Source organism: Mycteria americana, chromosome 8 (assembly GCF_035582795.1).
Source record: "Mycteria americana isolate JAX WOST 10 ecotype Jacksonville Zoo and Gardens chromosome 8, USCA_MyAme_1.0, whole genome shotgun sequence".
NCBI classification, from domain to species: Eukaryota; Metazoa; Chordata; class Aves; order Ciconiiformes; family Ciconiidae; genus Mycteria; species Mycteria americana.
The window spans coordinates 48,722,430-48,742,073 of NC_134372.1; the positions used below are offsets into that span (position 1 = coordinate 48,722,430).

The 19,644-nt window shown below is 52.1% G+C and overlaps 2 protein-coding genes and 1 non-coding gene across 3 annotated transcripts in view; all 3 read left to right on the forward strand.

Moving 5' to 3' along the window:
- SPG7 (SPG7 matrix AAA peptidase subunit, paraplegin) overlaps positions 1-10,358 on the forward strand; it is a 33,184-nt gene extending 22,826 nt beyond the window's left edge. Inside the window, exons 12-17 of the mRNA XM_075511112.1 lie at positions 1,028-1,138; positions 4,505-4,620; positions 5,826-5,982; positions 6,541-6,704; positions 7,769-7,846; positions 9,616-10,358. Coding sequence (XP_075367227.1) covers positions 1,028-1,138; positions 4,505-4,620; positions 5,826-5,982; positions 6,541-6,704; positions 7,769-7,846; positions 9,616-9,825 — 836 coding nt within the window. The 3' untranslated portion in view covers positions 9,826-10,358. The remainder of the gene's footprint in view (positions 1-1,027; positions 1,139-4,504; positions 4,621-5,825; positions 5,983-6,540; positions 6,705-7,768; positions 7,847-9,615) is intronic.
- Positions 10,359-12,002: 1,644 nt separating this feature from the next.
- RPL13 (ribosomal protein L13) lies at positions 12,003-17,321 on the forward strand. The gene is made up of 6 exons (XM_075511120.1): positions 12,003-12,118; positions 12,427-12,542; positions 13,056-13,197; positions 14,621-14,794; positions 16,033-16,089; positions 17,119-17,321. Exons 2-6 carry the CDS (start codon positions 12,439-12,441, stop codon positions 17,275-17,277), a joined length of 636 nt encoding a protein of 211 aa, XP_075367235.1. The 5' UTR covers positions 12,003-12,118; positions 12,427-12,438; the 3' UTR covers positions 17,278-17,321.
- LOC142414202 (small nucleolar RNA MBII-202) lies at positions 12,798-12,879 on the forward strand. The gene has a single exon (XR_012776987.1). It is a non-coding gene; the product is annotated as a small nucleolar RNA MBII-202 (small nucleolar RNA).
- Positions 17,322-19,644: the final 2,323 nt, after the last annotated feature.

Genomic DNA, 19,644 nt, shown 5'->3' on the forward strand with positions numbered 1-19,644 from the left:
GACATGCTGTGTCCTTGCGGGGCTGCTCTGCCTGCTTCTGTGCTAGTTCTGCAGTTCAACCTGGAGCTTCTTGGTTGCTTAGTTTTAACAGGGTGTTTTGGTCTAAAGGGCTTTTTTATTCAAGCCTTTTCCATCTCTATGGAAATAGTGGGAACCTAACCAGCTCCCTGGTGAATGGGGCTGTGATGAGCAATTGTTCATGGCTATTTTCAATCTCCTGAAACTTCTGGGACTAGCAGGGTGTGGGGGGTGGGGAAAACACACTTTTATAATGCCTGGGTTCCTAATTCCGAAGAGCAGGAACCACTGCTCATGCTCCTGTCCAAGCTGTTGTTGAGGATGAGATGTTGCGTTTCAGGGGAAAGACTCTTAAGTTGATATATGTTACCAGGAAAGCGATAGGAGGAATTAATAGCAATTACTTTGTCGGTCAGAGTAGAAATTGGACAACTCCTCCTGGCTCCTACATTGAGCCTGTTTCCAGGGTAGGTCCCTGGGAGTTTGAAACAGTGCTGAGCAAGGGGCTCCAGAGTTCCTGTTTATGTGGAGTTCCTGGAATATCCTTTCTGGGTTTCCCCTCTAACAGGCCCCAGTGCACTGCCTCTTCGTGACTTCTTTCAGCAGCCCCCCGCCACCATCACCCCCACACACAAACTCAGAACAGATGTTCTTTCTCTTCCGCACAGAGGTTGTGCGGTTGCTGTATGAGCCGTGCGGCAGCCCATGCCAACCCAGACTGTCCACGCCACTCCCCTGTTGCTGAGAGCCAGCCTTGGCTTTAGCCTATTAATTGATTGCTGAACTCTGTCCTCTGTGTGGCAACGCAGCATTCATTGCCAAGGCAGTTGTATTGTTCAAATCCAATATAAACACCATGGACTAGGTTTGCTCTCTGTTCCCAAAGAACAAAAAAAGCAGGCTATTTGACTTCCTTAGGTCCTTCTCCAGATTTGTTCTTGCCTTTTCTGTCCTCTGAAATCTGTCACATAACAAATCCAATGTAACTCTTGTAAACTCTTGTCTACAGGAGCTGACATAGCGAATATATGTAATGAAGCTGCTCTTCATGCTGCTAGAGAAGGTCACAAATCCATCGATACTTTCAACTTCGAGTATGCTGTGGAAAGAGTCATTGCAGGTAAGTGACCCGGCCATTTCTGTTGTTGTCTTACTAGTCTGTATCATGCTTCTTGAGAGAAGGCTGAAGTGAGGGGGTTACGTTTGAGGAAGACGGATGGGTCCTAACTGTGCTCTGTCCTGTAGAGCTGTCCTGAAGATCTTAGATGCTGTGGTCACAGAATGTTCTCTGAACAAGACGTCAAATGGATCTCTCTTCCTGAATCTGCGGGCAGCCTGAACCAGTAGCTCAGGGAAGGTGGCCAGTAGCAAAACAGTAAAGAGGGGAATTCAAATCTGTATGGCTTTTTTAGTTGAAAAAGGTTTTTTCTTAAAAAAAAAAAAAAAAGAAGAGTGGAAGTATCTCTGGGTTTTTCTTGCTGTTCTGGACACCTGCTACATAAACATGAATAGCAAATAGGCTGCGCATCCTCAGCAACAAGAAATTAGAGATTTTTCTTTTTGGCCTCAAAGCCCAGGCTTTGATGAATTTGCAGAATAAACTGAAAGACAGTAGAGTACTGTTCTCCCTCTGAGAACATCCTGTCGGCCTTTCCCTGTCGCTTGTGCCATTGCCAGCAGAGGAACCTCTGGAGATTACCCTGTAGCAGTATATTATAGGGAGGGGAAAAAGAGTTCCCAGAACTCTTGACTTCACCTGAGGGATTTGAATCCGGTGAGTTTTGGTCTGAACTGCCCTGTAGCCAAGCCTTGGTTTTCATAATCAGACACTTAACTGCTTCCGGCTGCGGTGTCATTACCAGAGGGTGAGCCTGGGCAAACAGAATGGCATGCTGTGCTTTTCTTAATAGAACGTGTGGAACAGGATGTTTGTACTGGGTCAGTTATTTCCTGATCCTGGAATTTAGTCCTGAGTGTTTGCTTTATCAGAAAATGCCTAAACAATTCCTCATTTCAGAGAAGATTTTTGAGAAAATTCCCGACAGTTTCACCTGCCTCTTAAAAACAAAACCCTTGGAGTGCTTTGGGTAACTGTGGTCACACTTGCACAAAGCCCAGACTGTACTCAGCAGCTCCCAGGAGTGGACAGCAAGATGACTCTTGTTGTAACACAGAAGTCCTCATCAGCCAGAGCAAACATGTGCTTTACTTTCCCATCTGCAGGAGAGAAAGCACCAAACTTGTAGGGATTCACTTGGCTTTTCTTTCTGAATCCCACCCTTGCCTTGGTTCCCCAGACTTGGAAGGTAAGGCAAAAAGCAAGCAAGGCCACAGGGGATGTGTAGCAGAAGGGATATCTGGGATTAATGTGGTGGGGTGTTGCAGGGCACGGGCTTCAGCAGTTTCACTGCTGACAAGCTGACTTGCTTCAGTAAGGCTCTGTGGTGTGTAGGAGGCCATAAAGTCTTTTTGTTGCTTAATCGGATTCTTTCGTATTAGCAGGACCTGGCTATTTTTTGTAGACTGAGTCTAAAAGGCCCCAAACAACCCTCCAGGCCCATATATTAAATGTATTCTTGCCATGTAATAGGAACGCTTCTGGGTTTCACAATCCAGAGGGCATTTCAGTTGCTATAAAAGCTTTTCTTGAAAGAAAGAAGATATTCCTATGCTTTCCATTATAAGCTTCTGGTTTTAATAAGAGTGGTGTGGAATCAAAAGAGAACTTTGCAAGTCCAGAGGCCCCATCAGCCTTAAAGCTTTGTGTTGCTGTAAGGGAGGAGTAAGAACTTCTCTCTGTGGTAGTCCCCATTGTGTTTTTAGTTTGGGAACAGAAAGCAGTCAGTAAGTCAGGTCTCCTGGGAGTGAGGGAGGAAACCTGCTGAGCCCACAGAGGCATTTAGGGGTTGCCTTTAGAAGATGTAGCGAAGCCTATTTTCGTGATGGGGTTTGTATACACTGTGTAAGGCCAGCAAAGATGCACCAGAGTTGTTTCCTGGGTTGTTTGTCTCATAAATGTGGGAAGTACAGGCCTTCAGAGAACTTTCCTGCCTGGAGATTACTTTATATAGGAAAAGAAATAATCTTTGTAGGCACACTGTGTGCTGTTGTGAAGAGTACAGTCCCTCCCTCCTTGGTGGGCTGACAGAGGAATACTTCCAGATTTTTTTAAGTGTGTGTGTGTATATATATATATATAATGTGTGTATATATATATACATCTTTCTGCGGAAAAAGACGTACAGGCACATGTGCACACACTGCTGAAGGCAGGGAGGCAGGGTAAGGGACTGACTGATGAAAATCAAGGCTGTTGCAATTAATCTGCTATTCCATCACCATCATGCCGTGTGGGGCACAGTGGTTTCCAGGGTCCCTGAGCAGTAATTTTACACGATCTGCCACACTAATTTTGCTGTTTCCTTGTTTAATAAAGCTCTTGACTTTGTTTAAAAATTAATGTTAATAGAATGTTGTTTTCCAAGACATCAAGCAAGCTTGGTGTAATGCTGCTCTTGACTCTGCCTGCTCTACCCCCTACTGCTCCTGGCACTGTGCGGAGACATCGGCTTTAAAGTACTGGTACCTTTTTGCATTCAACATGCAGAGCTATAATGAGTGCTTGATACGCAGTGTATTCTGTAGTTAACATATTTTCTACGTGCTAGAAGTTTTACTTCCATTCAGCATTTTTTTTTTTTAATCCTAATTGGACTTATTCTACGTTACGGACTACTGGGTTGGAAAATAGACACTTCCAAAAATCACCTTTTTGGAGGAAGTATTAAGTGTGAGTTATGGCTTAATTTGCTAGTTCTCAGGAGCCTGGGAATAAGCTCATATGGAGCATGCCATGTGTAATCAGAGATATTTCCAGGGTCTGGAGAAAGATTTTTGTATATACTTTTGGTCTTTTGCTGATTTGAACACTCCTAATGCACAAGAATCTCAACTGGGACCTCTCTTTTATATAATGCAACATCTTGTTTCTCTCATGTTCTGCCTAAGGGACTGAAAGGCTGTAGAGCAAAATCAGTATGATATTCTAGCTAGTCTCTGGTTTGGGTTTTGGTTTGTTGGGGTTTTTTTTCCAAATGGTAGGCTGACTTGTTGCAGATCTGTCCCTGGGCGGAGATATAGTGTAACGTGCCTTTGGCAGAGCTGGGAACAGAACGGAGCTTTGCATTCTAGAGTTGTGATCTAATCAAATGTTAAATTATTTGTCTAATGATTAAGTCTGTTGTAAGGTGGGGAGAGGGAGTTTCTGCCAGTGTTTTCAGTGTTACTGCAGGGACAGAGAGCACCTTCCACAGCATGTAATTGAAGGCCTTTTTATTGCCTCTCCCTAGACAGAGTGCAACATGAAGCTTGCTGCCTGGTCAGCCACGGACCGTCCTAGCTTGTGCACTTCACTGTACAAGATTATGCCCTGCTGGTTACACCTCTTGCTGGCTACCTTATCGGATCCTTGTCTGTGTCCCTATAGGCACTGCCAAAAGGAGTAAGATCTTGTCACCAGAAGAGAGGAAGGTTGTGGCGTTTCATGAGTCGGGTCACGCGTTGGTTGGCTGGCTGCTGGAGCACACCGAGGCTGTGATGAAGGTAACTCTGCTACCAGCCGTTGGGCCATGAAGCCTGTCACTGGCTGGGAAGAGAGTCCTTTGGGGTTCCCCTGTTCAAGATGCGTTGATCGTTCTGTAGTACTTGTGTTGAATTCTGCTGCGTTACTCTGGCCTCCATGAGCTTGGAGCTGTGAATACTGCAGCAAAACGAATGGCAAATATAGAATGATAGAATCATTTAGGTTGGAAAGGACCTTTAAGATCGAGTCCAACTGTTAACGCTGCCGAGTCCGCCACTAAACCATGTCCCTAAAATATGCTGTGGAAAAATCCATTATTAGGCTCCATTGATGATAGTCATGGTGAAAAACTGATTAACCATCTATAGGAGAAGCCTTGCAGTTAAAAGCCAACTGTGAAACTGTTTGGAGCAACTGAGTCTCCTGATGCTGCTGCTCAGTTCATGTGCTTCCTCCAGGTGCAAAGCGCTGCTCCGTGTGTGCACGCATGCATATATGATCTCTTTCCCTGCCATGGCTTGCCAGCATGTTGCAGCCAGCGAAGCTACCATTGCATGAACTGCTCTGATACTGCTGGAAAGAGATGTGTTTTTCAGATTGGCGTGCTTGGGAGTTTGTCTGCCTGAAGCCCTTCTCTGCAGGGAAAGACCTCTCTTTGGCACCCTGGGGTGTGTTCTCTCCCATGTACATCTCCTCCTTGAAAAGCCTTGACGCTGGGGGGAGTTGGGGAGTGGAAATGACAAGGGTGACAGCTCCTTGGCTTGTCACCAGCAGCAAATTCACTCTGAATGACCTATTGTATAAGCTGAACTGTTGTTAATTACTCTCATTTAATGGGTGGGGGAAATGGCTCTTATTTTTGTGAAGACATCCTATCTCTCTCCAGGTAGTGTCAGTGATTCTGGAACACAGTAAAGTGAACTCTGTTTGGCTTACATGCTCCAAAGCAACTTCTAAATCTCAGGATTTCACTGGCTTGCTGTTAAGGACAATTTCCTCTTCATTTCTTGAGCACAAAACGGCAGAAAGTGTATGTCTGTAGCTGTGAAGGCAGAGCCTTCGGTACGGGAATGGTGATGTACTGCAGTCCCTAGCTGTGTCTCTGTCGGTCAGCCTGCCCCATAGCTTTCAACAAATTTCACTGGGAATGCAGGCGCCTTCCCTCTGCTGCTGTAGTTGGGAGCTCTTTTGTTCTCTGAACTGAGAGCGCTGCTCTGTGTTGCAGGTTTCCATAGCCCCTCGAACAAACGCAGCTCTCGGATTTGCTCAGATCCTTCCAAGAGAGCAGTACCTCTTCACCAAGGAACAGCTGCTGGAGAGGATGTGTATGGCGCTGGGGGGAAGAGTGTCTGAGGCCATCACCTTTAACAAAGTCACTACAGGTGAGGAGCCAGACCCTGGCACAGGCAGGTGGAGCTTGTGCTGAGAGAGCCCCAGCTTCTGCATTGCTCTGTCCAAGGGTGATCTGAGCAACAGGCAGAGGTTTCCCACCCTGGGAAGGAGAAATGTCCAATTGCGTGTTTTGATCTTGGGCTTGCGTTTGTGAGCATGGAGGTCCCTCGGTGGTGGTTGCCGCTGTGTTGTCTTAGGCTTGTCCCAAAGCCTAAGGCCACAGATGCAATTACTCAGTGAGACTCTCAGCTCATGGCAGGGCCTGAAGCTTTGCGTGCCATGTTTCCAACTAGTTATATCCAAATGGGATAACAGCAGGCGGTGGCAGGTAAGCACTCCACGTGAGCTAGCTACCAGTAGATTCACTCGCTGTCGTGCATGGGTCCTGCAGTATGTGTAGAAAGGTCCATCAGCAGGTGCAGTGTTCACCTCCGTGGGCTCCTGTGGGTCTTCTGGTCTCTCGACTAGTGGAATGCCTGTTTGTGCAGGATGTGCTCCTCTTGCACTCAGCTTGGAGCTGGTAAGCATTGCATCTCTCTCCTGCCTAGGAGCACAGGATGACCTGAAGAAGGTGACCAAGATAGCCTACTCCATGGTGAAGCAGTACGGGATGGTGCCCAGCATCGGGCAGCTCTCCTTCCCGGACCTGGAGAGTGCAGCTGGAATTGGTCGGCGCCCTTTCAGCCAGGGACTTCAGCAGATGATGGACCATGTAAGGCCACCCTCGGTTACACGTTTGGGTTTGTTCTTTACTTTCCTGCAGTTCAGTAAAAAAAAAAAGCAAGTAACTTGCACCCAAACAATTTGCATTTTTCTGTTAGCCATTAAGTAGCAAATTTCAACAACTGGGCACTTACCTATTCTATGCTGGTGTATTAGGACTATGCAGTGAGGCATTAAGAACAGGCAGAATCACATATAGCTGTGAGTTCAGCCCAATAGCACTGCGCTGCCTGAAGCTGCAGCGAGTGGCTGTGAAATATGCTGCAATGCATAAAACCGATTGTGAAAGCTGCAGTCCTGGCTCCAGTGTGGACAAGACCCTGCTGAGCTTCTGGGAAACAGGAGGTTCAAATGTGACGTTTGGAGAGAGGGAGAAATGCTTTGCGGGGGAAGAAGGAATAATCTGGGGAGACTGGGGGGTTGTTGTGGAACTGCGGACGAATACCTGGCTAGGGAAAGATTCTGTTGCATGAAGTCTCTCCAGGCCCTCAGGGGTCCCGTGTATATCTAAGCATGGCTATGCAATGCTTAGACTACAAGAAACCTGTGTCTTAAAGTCTCAGTTGCACAATTTAAATGTCTCCAATTCCTAGATCAGAGAGGCTATCTAACCAAAATGATGGTTCAGACTGAAAAATGTTAGCCTGTTTTGATAGGAAATTGGGCTTCATTGCTGCAAAAAACATTGCCTTAGTTGAAAAGTCAAATAGCTGGAAACAAAAAAGCTCTGGTTCAGAAGCACTACGGTTGTGCTTCCCTGGGATTTGTGCTGAGCTGCACCTTTTGCTACTGGACAGCCTCCTTAATTTCTGCATTTCCCATCAGCTGGGACTCTGCTGAAGAGTTGTGCTCGTGCAGGTGTTTACTGCTCCTTATCATGAGTACTCCTTTGGCTTTTTTTCAAACGATTTATCTGTATTTTCTGTTGATGGGAACCCCTTTCTGTCTGGCTCAGTTTGCAGATTCCATCCCTCAGTGCTCTCCTTGTTTATCCACGTGTTCTGTTTGTTGCCAACTGTGCTCCAAATCTCTCTTCTTGTTACCATCTTCTAGGAAGCAAAAGTCCTGGTGGCTCAGGCTTACAGGCGCACAGAGAAGCTCTTATTGGAGAACCGGGACAAGCTGCAAACAGTAAGCTGGGAGTTGTGTGGGGGTTTTGTTGTTGTTTTTGGTTTGATGTTGGTTTTTTGTTTTTTGGGTTTTTTTTAAACTGGTGGTTTTTGCCTTGCTACTTTCTGTGCTCTGTAGCTCAGCTGTTGCGGTGTCTCTGGTCCTAGAAAGCCTTGTAGTGGGAGTGCTGGGGTTCGTGTTGTGAACAAGTGACTGTTCACTGCATATCCCCCAGATTAGGAGCAAGCACAGGGAGGAGTGTGGGCCTTTTCCAGCAGTGAGTAGTCTGCCTCCTGACACCAGCTGGTATTTGCAGGGTAGAGGAGTAGGAGTGCTCTGTGGAAGTGATCAAAGCTAGAATTTGTGTCCCTCACCTGCACTTCTCTGCTAGCCTCTTGGCAGTGTAATTTCCTGGAAAGCAGACAGTGACTGGTTTTGTGAAGCCTGCAAAGGCAGGAACAGCTCATCCTTCCAGGTCCTGTAGGCGTACAGGACTGTTTCTGGCTTTGTTGAAGGAATATGGGACCTGTCGCCTTGCCTGACCGGTGCTGGTTCATGCTTTCTGGTGACACCAGGCAGTTTTCACCTGCCAGCTCCTTGATACCTGATGCAACAAGGAATCTTTGTTGCAAGGTAGAGCTTTGCCTCCTCCTCTTTGTGTCCCGACAGTCCCCTAGTCAGTCACCCTGGCATGTCCCCACCTCTCTGCCAGGAGCTCTGTACCCATCGCTCTGGGCTGAGCCACGCTTGGGTTGCAGCACCCTGTGTATCTACTTGATCTTACCTTCAGAAGTCTGGTCCATAACATCCAAAATGACCAGGAGTCAACTTAGTGTTGCATGTTTTGCAAATAAAACAATCCTTTTCCTTAAATCTTCTTTTCAAACAAACAAACAACAACCACCCCTTCAGCTACGCAACTGCAGGCCTCCTGCGTGTAATAAGGTAACCAGAGCTTGCTTGCTCGGACACCCTGCTGTTGGCCGTATCACAGCCCTGTCCCCGGGACAGTGCCCTGGGAGCGCTCTGAAGGCAGGCGTTGTTAGGGGGTCTCCTCTCTGCAGGCTTCCTCTGTTCCGATGCTTTCATTTAACAGCAGTCAGATGTTTGCTAGGGGCTCATCACAGAAAAAAAACTTTTAAGTTAAGCCAAAGTATCTACAGAGTAAATGTTTCAGTTGCCAGGCCAGGGTGTTGCATCTTGTCAGCAGAATTGAGTCGTTCTGTGTTTGACAGCCACCTGCTGATCAAGTGCGGCCCTTCTACTGGCAGAGGGGCCAGAGAATTCAACTTTTCTGGAGAGGAACTTCTGGTGACCTTCAGCCTGTGCCTGCAGGAACAGGCAGCTCTTTGTTATCCCTGTGCGTGCAGGGGAGGGGTGTGGGTCTGGCTCTGGTCTCATTTGCTGTTACTTTGGCATCTTAGACGGGCAGGGCCACAGGTGCAGCGACAGTGGCAGGAAGGGCACTTCTCTAATTGTTCCTGGAGTTCCGACTCGCCGAATCATTCCCTAGAGCTTGCTTTATTGCCTCCAGTCATACTACGTATTCCTGGCCAAAAACGCTCTTGTGAAAGGTGCCGGCAGCCTGGAGAACTTTGTACTGGCTCCAGCAGGCTTTTGGGTCACCCCGTCTGTGGTGTGGTAGCCAGGGGTCTGCTCCTCGTGGGCTGCAGCACGTGCTGTGTCCAGATGTTGAGATCTGAGTTGAGCTGGCAGGGAGAGTTCAGATCAGTTCAGGGAGGCTGTTTTCAAACCCCTGTGCCTCATTATGCCTTATTTACTCTTTCTAGCTGTCTCATGCCCTCCTGGAGAAAGAAGTGATAAATTATGATGACATTGAAGCTTTGATTGGGCCTCCACCCTATGGGCCAAAGAAAATGATAGCTCCTCAGAGCTGGCTTCAAGCGGAGAGAGACAAGCAAGACACAAGAGATGAAGAAATGCCCCAGCAGCCACCAAACCATGAGGAGGAGGAAGAACCACGCCTGAGACCAGTATGAAACCCACTCCTGATGTGGAACGGGAGAACTCTAGAGGCTTCTTTTGGACACAGACCCTTTCCCTTTCCAGCTCCAGAATCAAAGATACTGAGCAGGGAATCTCTGTGCTGCTGTTACCCAAAAATTAAGGGATGGCTGTGCTGGCTCTTTTAACGAGCTTTTCCCTGCAGGAAGGAGAACTCCTTAGGATTTTGAAATTGATTCTCAGCAGGGTAGTAGTGGTTATGAGTTGGGTAAGTCTAATCTGCTGGAAAGATTTCTTGTACACAGGAGCGGTGTACATGTTCTTAAGGGTGAAAGATTGTGCAGAGTCCTTGTAAGCCACCTCTCGCTATGTTGTGTGACATGGCAGGAGTGCGGGGCCGTTCCCTTCAGTGCCAGAATGGTCAGTGAAACCCCTGCGAGACTCTCCGAGTTGGCTAAGGTGCTGTAGTTCTTGTGCGACTCCGCTGTAACCTTTGATCATCTCTGCTGCTGAACATAAAATAGAAGCTGAAAAACAGACTTCGCTAGAATAAACTGTCCATAATGTCTGCTGTGTTTGTAGAATATATCAAGACGCGGATATGTGTTTTGGCACATACAAAGCTTTATTATAGCTATGGAGTTGTACAGGACAAGGGCTTTCTTCTCCCTGGCCAATAACTTATATTCAGTTTTTATAGCAAGCGTCTCGCAAGCAGAGATTGAGGAAAACCTGTGTGCAGAACCCAACATAACCCCGCAGCGTGATGTTAGAAGCTAGCGTTGCAGAGAGTGGCTGCGAGTTACACATTGGAAGACCGTTCAGTGGCACTGCTGGTTCAGAGCTGGAGAGGTGTTCTCAGTAACTCCGGCAAAAGCAGGTGTGTCCGTTGGGAAGCCCCAGTAAAAACCTGGTGGCTCCTCTGGCTCCATCCTCATGGCTCTTGTAAAACAAGCTGTGATGACATGGTTGTCTGCCGTTCACCAGGGAAAGCATTAAAATGGTCGTTGGTGCCTGGTGTGCTCTGGCTGGGTTAATCTTTTAGGAAGGATTATTGTCTTCAGTTACTCCGTGAGGATTGTCTGTGACCTGAAAGACCCCAGCCCAAGCCCAGTCTCTGACAGCTTTCAACTCCCACCCTTCAGGCCTCAATCATAGTCCCCGGGCTCCTCTTCAGGCGGGAGCACAGACCCTCTTGGTTCCCCTCGTGATGGCGGGGGGGATGTTCCGCCAGGCCTCCTCTCCCTGTCCCAGCGCAGAGCCACCTGCGTGCATGGAGCCCCGAGCCAGTATCACTGGTTGTCATCCCCGTAGTGGCGGTGATTTCCCTTGCTTTTAGGGGGAGAAGTAGTTTTCTAAATTTGAGATGCTACTGTGCCTGTATTTTTTTTTTTTTTTTTTTATTTCTTCCAATCCTGTTTGTTTCTTCACAAGTTCATTCTTTGAATTCACTTTTCCAGCAGCAGATGAAATGTCAAGTGTTCTCTGATCTTATTTTTAAAAAGTTGTAGCTGTGTTCTGGGCTGCCTGAATAAACCCTTTGCCGGGAGGATTCAGTTCTGCGGAGCCAAGGGTGACGGCCATAGTGGTGCTACGCTGGGACGCTTGTGGGGACGGCGCAGGGTCCTTGGTGGCTTCCAGGGTGCAGCCGGCATGGCCGTGCCATCTGGTGGCATGCCGTCACTCCCAGGCCGAGGCCACAGCTCACGCTACTGCAAGATCCAGGCTCTGCCAAGGTGGGTGGTGGTCCCCTGGCCCCTCTCCTGCCGCAGGGGAGAAGCTGGTGCTGCCCACCCCGAACTGGGGAAGGTGGCCCCAAGCCCTGCTGGGGCGGATGGCGGAGCAGGGTGCTGCTGTGGGGCACGGATGTGGAGGGGAATCCGCCCGGAGGAGTCCTCGGGGACCTGGGGACGGTGTAACCCCTGCCCCGTGTCCATCCCATCCTGCCGGCCATGTGTCCAGCCCGGGCTGGAGGCGCTGGGTGCAGGAGAGGGTGCTGCGGTAGCACCTTGCAGGGCTGTAGCTGCTTCTCCTGCCCGGGCCAGCCCTGCGAGGGTGCCCGGCAGCGGGGCCGAGCCTGGGTGCGGGCCCGGGGCACCGTCCGCCCCTCTCCTCCCTGCCGGTGCCTCGCCCGCTCAGTGTGCGCGGGCCCTTTAAGCCGGCGCCATCTTTACTACGGGCGCGGTGAAGCTGCCGCCAGGCGTTCCGGGCGCAGTCGTCCTCATTGGGCCGTTCCGGCGGCGCTGCCCATTGGCCGCCGCTGCCGCACTTCCGGCGTGCTCGGCGCCTCCGCTTCCTTTTCCGGTCGGCCATTTGCCGTGGCGGGAGGTGAGTCGGGGCGCTGCCGCGGCCGGGGGGCTCCATCCGCCGCCATCCGCCCGCCGGGGGCTGTGCCTCGGGCCGGGGCCGCTCGGAGCCCTGCGCGGGGGCCGCGGGGGGCCGGGCCCGGGCGGGGCGCTGGCCGGGTCCCGGCCTGGGCCTGGGCCTGGGCCAGGCCGGGGGGTAGCGGGCTCGGGGGCGCCCTGGGTGGCACGGGGGCCGGGGAGGGGCCCCTGCCCAGGTCGCTGGGGGAGGCGCTGCGGCCCCGCTACCCCGGCGGGGCCGGCCGCCGCCTTTAGCCCTGCCCGTGTCCGCAGGCCCCAGCAGCCATGGCGCCCAGCCGCAATGGCATGATCCTGAAGCCCCACTTCCACAAGGACTGGCAGCGACGAGTGGCCACATGGTTCAACCAGCCCGCCCGCAAGATCCGCAGGTGAGTGCCCGCGGCCCGGCTTCCCCGGGGCCGCTCCTGCCGGGCCTGCTGCCGCCTGCTTTAGCTCGTGTCGCTGGGGGAGGTTGTCTCTCGTCTTGTATCGGGTTGCTTAGGAAGCTGCAGTACTGCGTCTTTTATTTGTAAGCTGTTTCCCTCACCTTACTTGTTAAAGGCTCTGGGATTGCAGTGGGGTGCTCGTGTGGGGTCTCTGGTCGGGCTCAGGCTCCAGCCCATGCCGGTCCAGCTGCAGTCAAGTGATGAGAAATCTCCGGAATCGCTGTACCGCGTTGATGATTCCCTCGAACCCATGTATATCTGATGACTGCGGCTGTTCTGTAGAAGCAGGCGTCCGCCTGTCTGAGCTGCTGGGCCGGTGTTGTGTTTGTTTCTGAGAGATCCCCATGCGGCAGACATTGCCTGGGAAGGGAGGTCAGCTGGCGGTGCAGGAGTGGCATATCTGGCAGAAGTGCAGTGTTCCTCATCGCTGTCCCCTTGCCCCCTTTGACGTTCCAGGAGGAAGGCCCGCCAGGCGAAGGCTCGCCGCATCGCTCCCCGTCCCGTGGCTGGGCCCATCCGGCCTATAGTGAGGTGTCCCACTATCAGATACCACAAAAAAGTTCGTGCTGGCAGAGGCTTCAGCCTAGAAGAGCTTAAAGTAAGTACGGAGCGCTGATCCCAACCCGATAAAACCACCCCTGAGCCTGACCTCGGTTGTCTTCTCCTGTTCTTCTGCATGTAGACAACATGCAAGTGACTTGCCGAGATGTGGGTATCTGCTGATGCTGGCTGAGCCGGGGGAGATGTTTGCTGGTGTTGGCTCTACAGGAGCATAGAAAATACCGGTCTGGCCTTTTCTTTGTAGCCGTGGGGTGGGGATGCAGTAGAGTACATCAGTGAAGGGTTGCTTTGAAAAGTAAATGTCCGTTTGTCTGGTCAGACTGTCACTTGAACAAAATTCCAGTAAAGTTGGATTCTGGTAGTGCCTTAATTGAGTCTCCTAAACGTCTTTTGGGGAAAAAGAAAGACTAATAGCTTCTTCATTAAATTCTTTTGGGTTTTTTTGTGAAACACGTTTCTGCTAATCCGAAAAATTTTAGCTGACGTGAATCCCTTTGTGTTGCAGACCAAGTAAACCGCGCTTAACTTATCCCAAACAGAAGTAAGGGATGTTGTGCCAGGAAAAGGAACTGTTCTGCCTAGCCTTGGGGAGTAGCTGTGGCTGTTTCTCATGCGACAGCTACGAGTTGGTTTAGGAACACTTAAAGTGTATGGGAAGCATTCAGTGCCCTCTGTTGCTTCAGAAAACGGTTCTCAATGACCTTCCCAGGTGTGCTGAGCTGATGAGCCGTTTAAAGCTGATCGTGGTGGTCTGCAGAAACCCCCACCCGCATATTTCCACACAGTCGGCAGGAATAAACATCAGTGCTTGCTGGCAGCCAGCATCTGCAGCCGTCTCTTGTGCATTGTTTAGTATCGAATTAAAATATTTATAACAGTGAAATTAGTGCACTGAAGCAGTAAAATTGTTCTTCTGGATGCCAAATGCTTCATTACTTTATTTCTCTTTAATTTTTGGATAATGGTGGAATACAGAATGGTACGCAGATGTTTGTTTTTAAACAGAAAATGCGGTTATTTCTTGTTTAAGATGGTTACAAAAAAATACTTCTTTAATGGAGCTTCCAGTATTCAGTGAACCAGAGTTATCCGCCGGTTGACTTCATAAATTTCTGTCTCCTGTGTATCAGAGTTTAAATGTCCCCATCATAATTCACCAGGGGTTGCACTTTGCTCTCCTGAGGAAATCCATCTGCAAAAATTACTGTGAAGTCTGGGTAACGTTTTGAGCATTAAAATACAGACACCAGGACGCCCTTTGCCTGTGGCATAGTCGGTCCCTCTTGCCAGACCCTCGTGCTGCCAACGAGCCGTTGGTCGGATGCCGAGCCTTTCTCCAGACGCTGTAGCCTGTGATGGCTGCCCTGGAACCCTTGTCTGGCTGATGACCGGAGCGGCTCCTGGCAGTAGCACGGTGACGTTGGGAGCTGTCGCATGCTGACACTGCACTCTCTCTTCAGCTCGCTGGCATTAACAAAAAGTTTGCCCGGACTATTGGAATCTCTGTGGATCCCAGGCGACGCAACAAGTCTACCGAGTCACTGCAAGCCAATGTACAGAGGCTGAAGGAGTACCGCTCCAAGCTTATCCTCTTCCCAAGGAAGCCAGCTATGCCGAAGAAGGGAGACAGCTCTGTAAGTACTTGGCTGCTAGAAACATTTCACGGGGTCTACGTCCAGTAATGTTTCCAAAGGGTTGGTTGTAGCCTGTCCCGGTGCCGTGGTGTGCAGTCAGGCAGCGCTCTTGAACACTTTTTGTAACGTAAATCCCCCAGGAGGAGAGCAGCCCTTCTTTCGGGGGCAATGTGGTTCCCGTGCACGTGTGTAGGGATGACTGAGCCCAGTGCAAGGCTGGGCCTGGTAGAGTCGACTTCCATGGGGAATCTCCTGGGTTGCAGTAATGCTTTGGACAGACTTTTGGCCTAGGGACTGCCGTGCTGCTGAAGGGGTGCAGCTCGGATTTGAGGCTGGGCTCCTCGGGTGGTCTGTTTGCTGAAGCTTTGATCATTGCCCAACTGGTCAAATTTTAGTTTATGAAGCTAAATTGTCGGAATGGCTGAAAAGTCTGCCTGGAGTTCTGTTGTGCTGTGGTGACAGCTACATGGAAAGGGTGAGGAAGGCGAGGACATACTTATCAGTGGAGTAGTTCAGGGAAAGCTGTGCGTAAGGCAGTCTCGAGAAGGTTGTTGCTGTTGACATACAAAAATGCTTTTCATTAAAATCTCACCGAGTTCCAGAGTGTAGTTGGCTTTCCTTGTCTGTCCTTGGCTCTGCCTGTGGTAAATACACGCTTCCCGCGGGGCAGTGCGAGTCATCGGACGAGGTGGTGTGCTCAAGCCGTCCTCAGTCTTCTGTCGGCTCTGAACTGCTTAACCACAGTGGAGCCCGCCGCACCCAGGCTGCTCTTCAGAACAGGGGAGGAAGGGGCTTGGGCTTCTGTACCAGTAGGTAGACACTTGCGTCTGGAATACTGTTTCAAGTTTGTTTACTTGAAATCAACTATCTAAAATAAAACTTAATCATTTTTGTGCAATGCCATACTCTTAAAGAAGCTGGAATTGGCCTTAGAAGGAATTGCTGAGGAATATGCTGGGAATGAAACTAAAAATGGCACAGTAGATGTCAACATTTTTTCCAGCTGGCAGAACTCCCAAAAGGCTGCTGCTCCTCTGGCCAGGTCCGGGCAGATCAATAGCCAGGCAAAACACGGGTTGTCGACGCAGCACGTTGATACCAAATATTCCTGTAGCTGTGTGGCTGAAATGCTGCATTCGTTACCAGTCGGTGTTAGATCTCTGGTCAGAATTGTTAACAGCCTGTTTAAGTGAAATACTGTTTTTTTAAATAATGGTTTTTGTCCTCTTGTTATGCAGGCTGAGGAACTCAAGATGGCGACTCAGCTGACTGGACCGGTTATGCCGATCAAGAATGTAAGTGTAATTAAATCACGTTCTCTGTGTGACATAACTGAGACTTAAACTTCATGGAGAGGATTCTCTTGTCCAGTTAAGGGTTGCTGTCTCCAGAGACTTCCCATCCTGGATCAAAGAAAACCAGGAACAAGTCGAGCTTGTCCTTGTATTTTGCCGAGATCTGTTTGGTTTCTCGGTGTTGCAAAGCTGACTGCAAAGGACTAATTACTTGGAGCTCCCCTAAACTTTTTATCAACTGAGGAAGTCCTTAAATCATGAGCTGTGTTTCTGGGTCCAGAGGAGAACTCCAGGCACCAGTGTCGGGTTCGGGTCAAGATGTGTTGGTTGGGAATAATCATACATGCGTTCCACTTCTGCCCTAAATGACAGGCGGGAGAAGCGCAGCTACGTATGCTCTCCGGAGGAGGCTACGGGGGAACCTGCGCATTAACCCCCCCAAACTGCACGATTCCTGCGGGGACACAGGTTGAAGCGCACATAAAGCATCTCCAGCGCGCGTTGGTGCTCAGCGCTGTCTCCTCCAGGCGGGCCCCAGGGTTGTTTGTCCACTTGTACCTTTGGGGAGCTCGTCCTCCTGTGAAATTCGGGGCACTTAAGGTTGCCGGCTGGGGCGAGGGGTGCGTTCTGGCAGCCCAGGCAGATCGCGTAGTCATCGTTTGTCTCGAAACCCTTGCTGCTTCCAAAAGGTGCTGTTGATGGTGCGCCACAAACCTGACTCAGATTTCATGTTGCGCTTGGTTTTTGGGGTTTTTTTTGGTTTTTTTTGTTTTTTTTTTTTTCTCCCTGGTATGGTCTGGCCTTGCGCTGACGTGCGCTGGCGAATTAGGAACTGGTTGAAATGAGGTGCCTGGTGGAGTGATGATAAGGGCAGGGCGTGTAGATAGATGGCATAAATGCTCTGTTCTTAACGGCGTCCTGGAGCTAGTGGTAAAAATGTAGCGAGATTAATTGTGTTAAACCTTAAACGCAGTCTTCTCTGGGAGCCTCTGATGTGCAGTCTGACTGTCTGGCGCTCTCTCCCACTAGGTTTTCAAACGGGAGAAGGCCCGTGTTATCTCAGAGGACGAGAAGAACTTCAAGGCCTTTGCCAGCCTGCGCATGGCTCGGGCCAATGCCCGTCTCTTTGGGATTCGTGCGAAACGCGCCAAAGAAGCGGCAGAGCAGGATGTGGAGAAGAAGAAATGAACTGTTCTCCCTAGAACTGTCAATAAAAAAATGTAGAAATATAAGTGTGCTGTCTTTTTAGGGCAAACGTGCGGGACTGAGCTGCCCTGCCGCCCTGTGCTGCCCGCGCCTGCCTGCTCTGCTGCAGCGCCCGTACAGCGTGTGTGCTGGTGCGGATCGTGGGCCGCTCTGCGTGGAGGGATGCGGTCCGGGGGAGTCGCTCTTCAGGCGTGGGAAGCCTCGTTTGCTCTGATTAGAGACTCCAAACTTCCCTGAAAGCGAGCGAAACAAACGCCTCGGCCTTGCACAGCTCCCCTCAGGGAAGCCTCTGCTTTGCCTCCTGGGGTGCAGCCTGGGCTCCCCCTGCACTGGAGCTTGACCCAAGGGGCTGCTGGAGCTGTCGAGAGGTTTTTTTGGGGTACCCCCTCCTTGACAGGCTTTGTCTGCTTCCCACCCACCTCTCTTCTATGCCATTGTTTCGGATGTAATGATTTCCACGCCTCTGCCTGTGGTTCTGCAGTTGGCTCTGCTGTAGAAGGTGGGGTGTCGTGGTGGGTGTCACCTCGGTGTGCTTTGGGCAGCCGCTTGCCCCGTGAGCCTCACCTGGGCACCCCCGGTGCTCGCTGGGGCAGTCACCCGCTCTCCCTGGCGGGGCTGCCCAGGCTGGGGTCCTGCTCCCCGGTTTTGGAGGGGTGCAGGGGGAGCGTCCTGCTCTGTGCTTGCTGCCGCTTGCCGCTGGGTGGAGCGGAGTCCCAGTGCCGGACTGCGGAGTCCCAGTGTCGGACTGCGCAGCCGCCCTGTGCTCCCTCGGTTGCCACCGGCGTGGCCCTGGGCTCACCCGGCTTCGCTTCAGCCCCTGGTGCTGTTCGTGGGGACCTTTAAGCCATTTTTTAGACAAATATTCCTCTGAAGAGGAGCCCAGCCCTGCCCTGGAGAAGGGTGTGGGGGGCTCTGGCCCATCCTCGTGCCTGCTCTGTGGCCATGTCCCTGCCTGTCCCAGGACAGGGGGCTGGTGCCATGGGCCGGGGGGGGGGGGGGGTGTCCGTCCCGCTCTGAGGAGCGCTCAACCGAGCCCCTTTGCTGGCTAATCAGTTCTGGGGCTGTTCCGCAGCCTGGCTGCGCTGCGCATCGCCCATGCCGGAATAATTGAGTCGTTTGTATTCATTAGCAGTTCGGTGACAGAAACTTGGGCATCGGATGCGATGAAGCGCTCCGGCGCAGGGACGGGCGGCCGGCTGGAGCCCCAGCGCAGCTGGGTGAACCCGAGGTTGCTCAAACACGGGGGCAAGAGCTGCCCGGCGTGGGGCTGCCCGTGCCACGGCGGGCTGCTAGTTCGTCCTTCCCAGACCCCAGGATCTGCGTCCCCCGTGGGTCGGCCGCCTCCTGCCCCGCTGGGCCGTGCCGTGGGGCTGCGGGAGGAGCGGGGAAGGAGGGTGGCCTATTTCTGCCATGCAGGCTGGGGATTAGCTCCCAAAGCCCAGGGCCCTGCAGTGCCCTCGCGCTCATTAGCCCTCTCTGCATTTTAATCCCTCCAAATATGGGCTAATTATAACATCTTTCATAAAGCCAAGCTGACAGCACCGCGGCGCTGGGGTGATGTGCGTGGGTGGGGGGTGCCGGGACAGCCCCCGGCCGAGGGATGGGGGGCCCAGGGCTCTGCGTGCGCAGGGTGCAGGTCGGGGTGCTCCGGCACGCGGGGAGGGCACCCGGTAGCTTCGGGGCACCCTGTCTCTGTGCTGGGGTGCTGGCTGAGAGCACGGGGGACCGGGAGCGGGGTGGGCCTCGGGCACCCCGCAGGGAGCGGCTGGGGAGGGCAAGGGGCCGTGGGGCGCTGGGAGCGAGGGCTGTGCCGTCAGGGGCTCGCCTGGAGCGGGAACGCCTGCCTGGCACGGCCAGCAGCGCCGGGGACCCCGCTCAGCCCCGGTGCCCGCCGTGGGGCTCTGCTCCGGTGCCGGCAGCGAGGCAGTTAACGGAGCTTGTCGTCTCCCTCTTAGGGCTCCGCTCCCGAACTGCAGCTTGAGTCAGTTGTGTGGAGGTGGCAGCGGCGGCAGCTCCGGCTGGCACACCGGCTCCGGCTGGCACACCGACCCCAGACCTCGGCCCAGCCGCCTGCAGAGCCCAGGCCACCGGCACCCAGGTGAGGGGGGCAGCCGGGCAGGGTGGGAGCCGGTGCCCCCTGCGCCAGGGGATGCCAAGGGGTGCCCGCGATCCCGGGGAGGGGGACGATGCCCGCTGGAGCTGGGGCACCGGAGCCATGTGCCGGGGAGGGCCCGGGCGCTGCATGACTTCGCCGGGAAACTTTGGCTGGGCGGTGGCGGCAGCTCCTGGCTGGGCTCACCGGGGCGCGGGCGGGCGGGCAGGAGGGCTGCTCTGCCCTGCCCAAGCCCG

Coding starts and splice junctions, on each gene's coding strand:
- RPL13 (XM_075511120.1), top strand. CDS start 12,439: ATGGCGCCCAGCCGCAATGGCATGATCCTGAAGCCCCACTTCCACAAG. Junction 12,543..13,055: donor CCCGCCCGCAAGATCCGCAG/GTGAGTGCCCGC, acceptor TTGACGTTCCAG/GAGGAAGGCCCGCCAGGCGA. Junction 14,795..16,032: donor CGAAGAAGGGAGACAGCTCT/GTAAGTACTTGG, acceptor CTTGTTATGCAG/GCTGAGGAACTCAAGATGGC.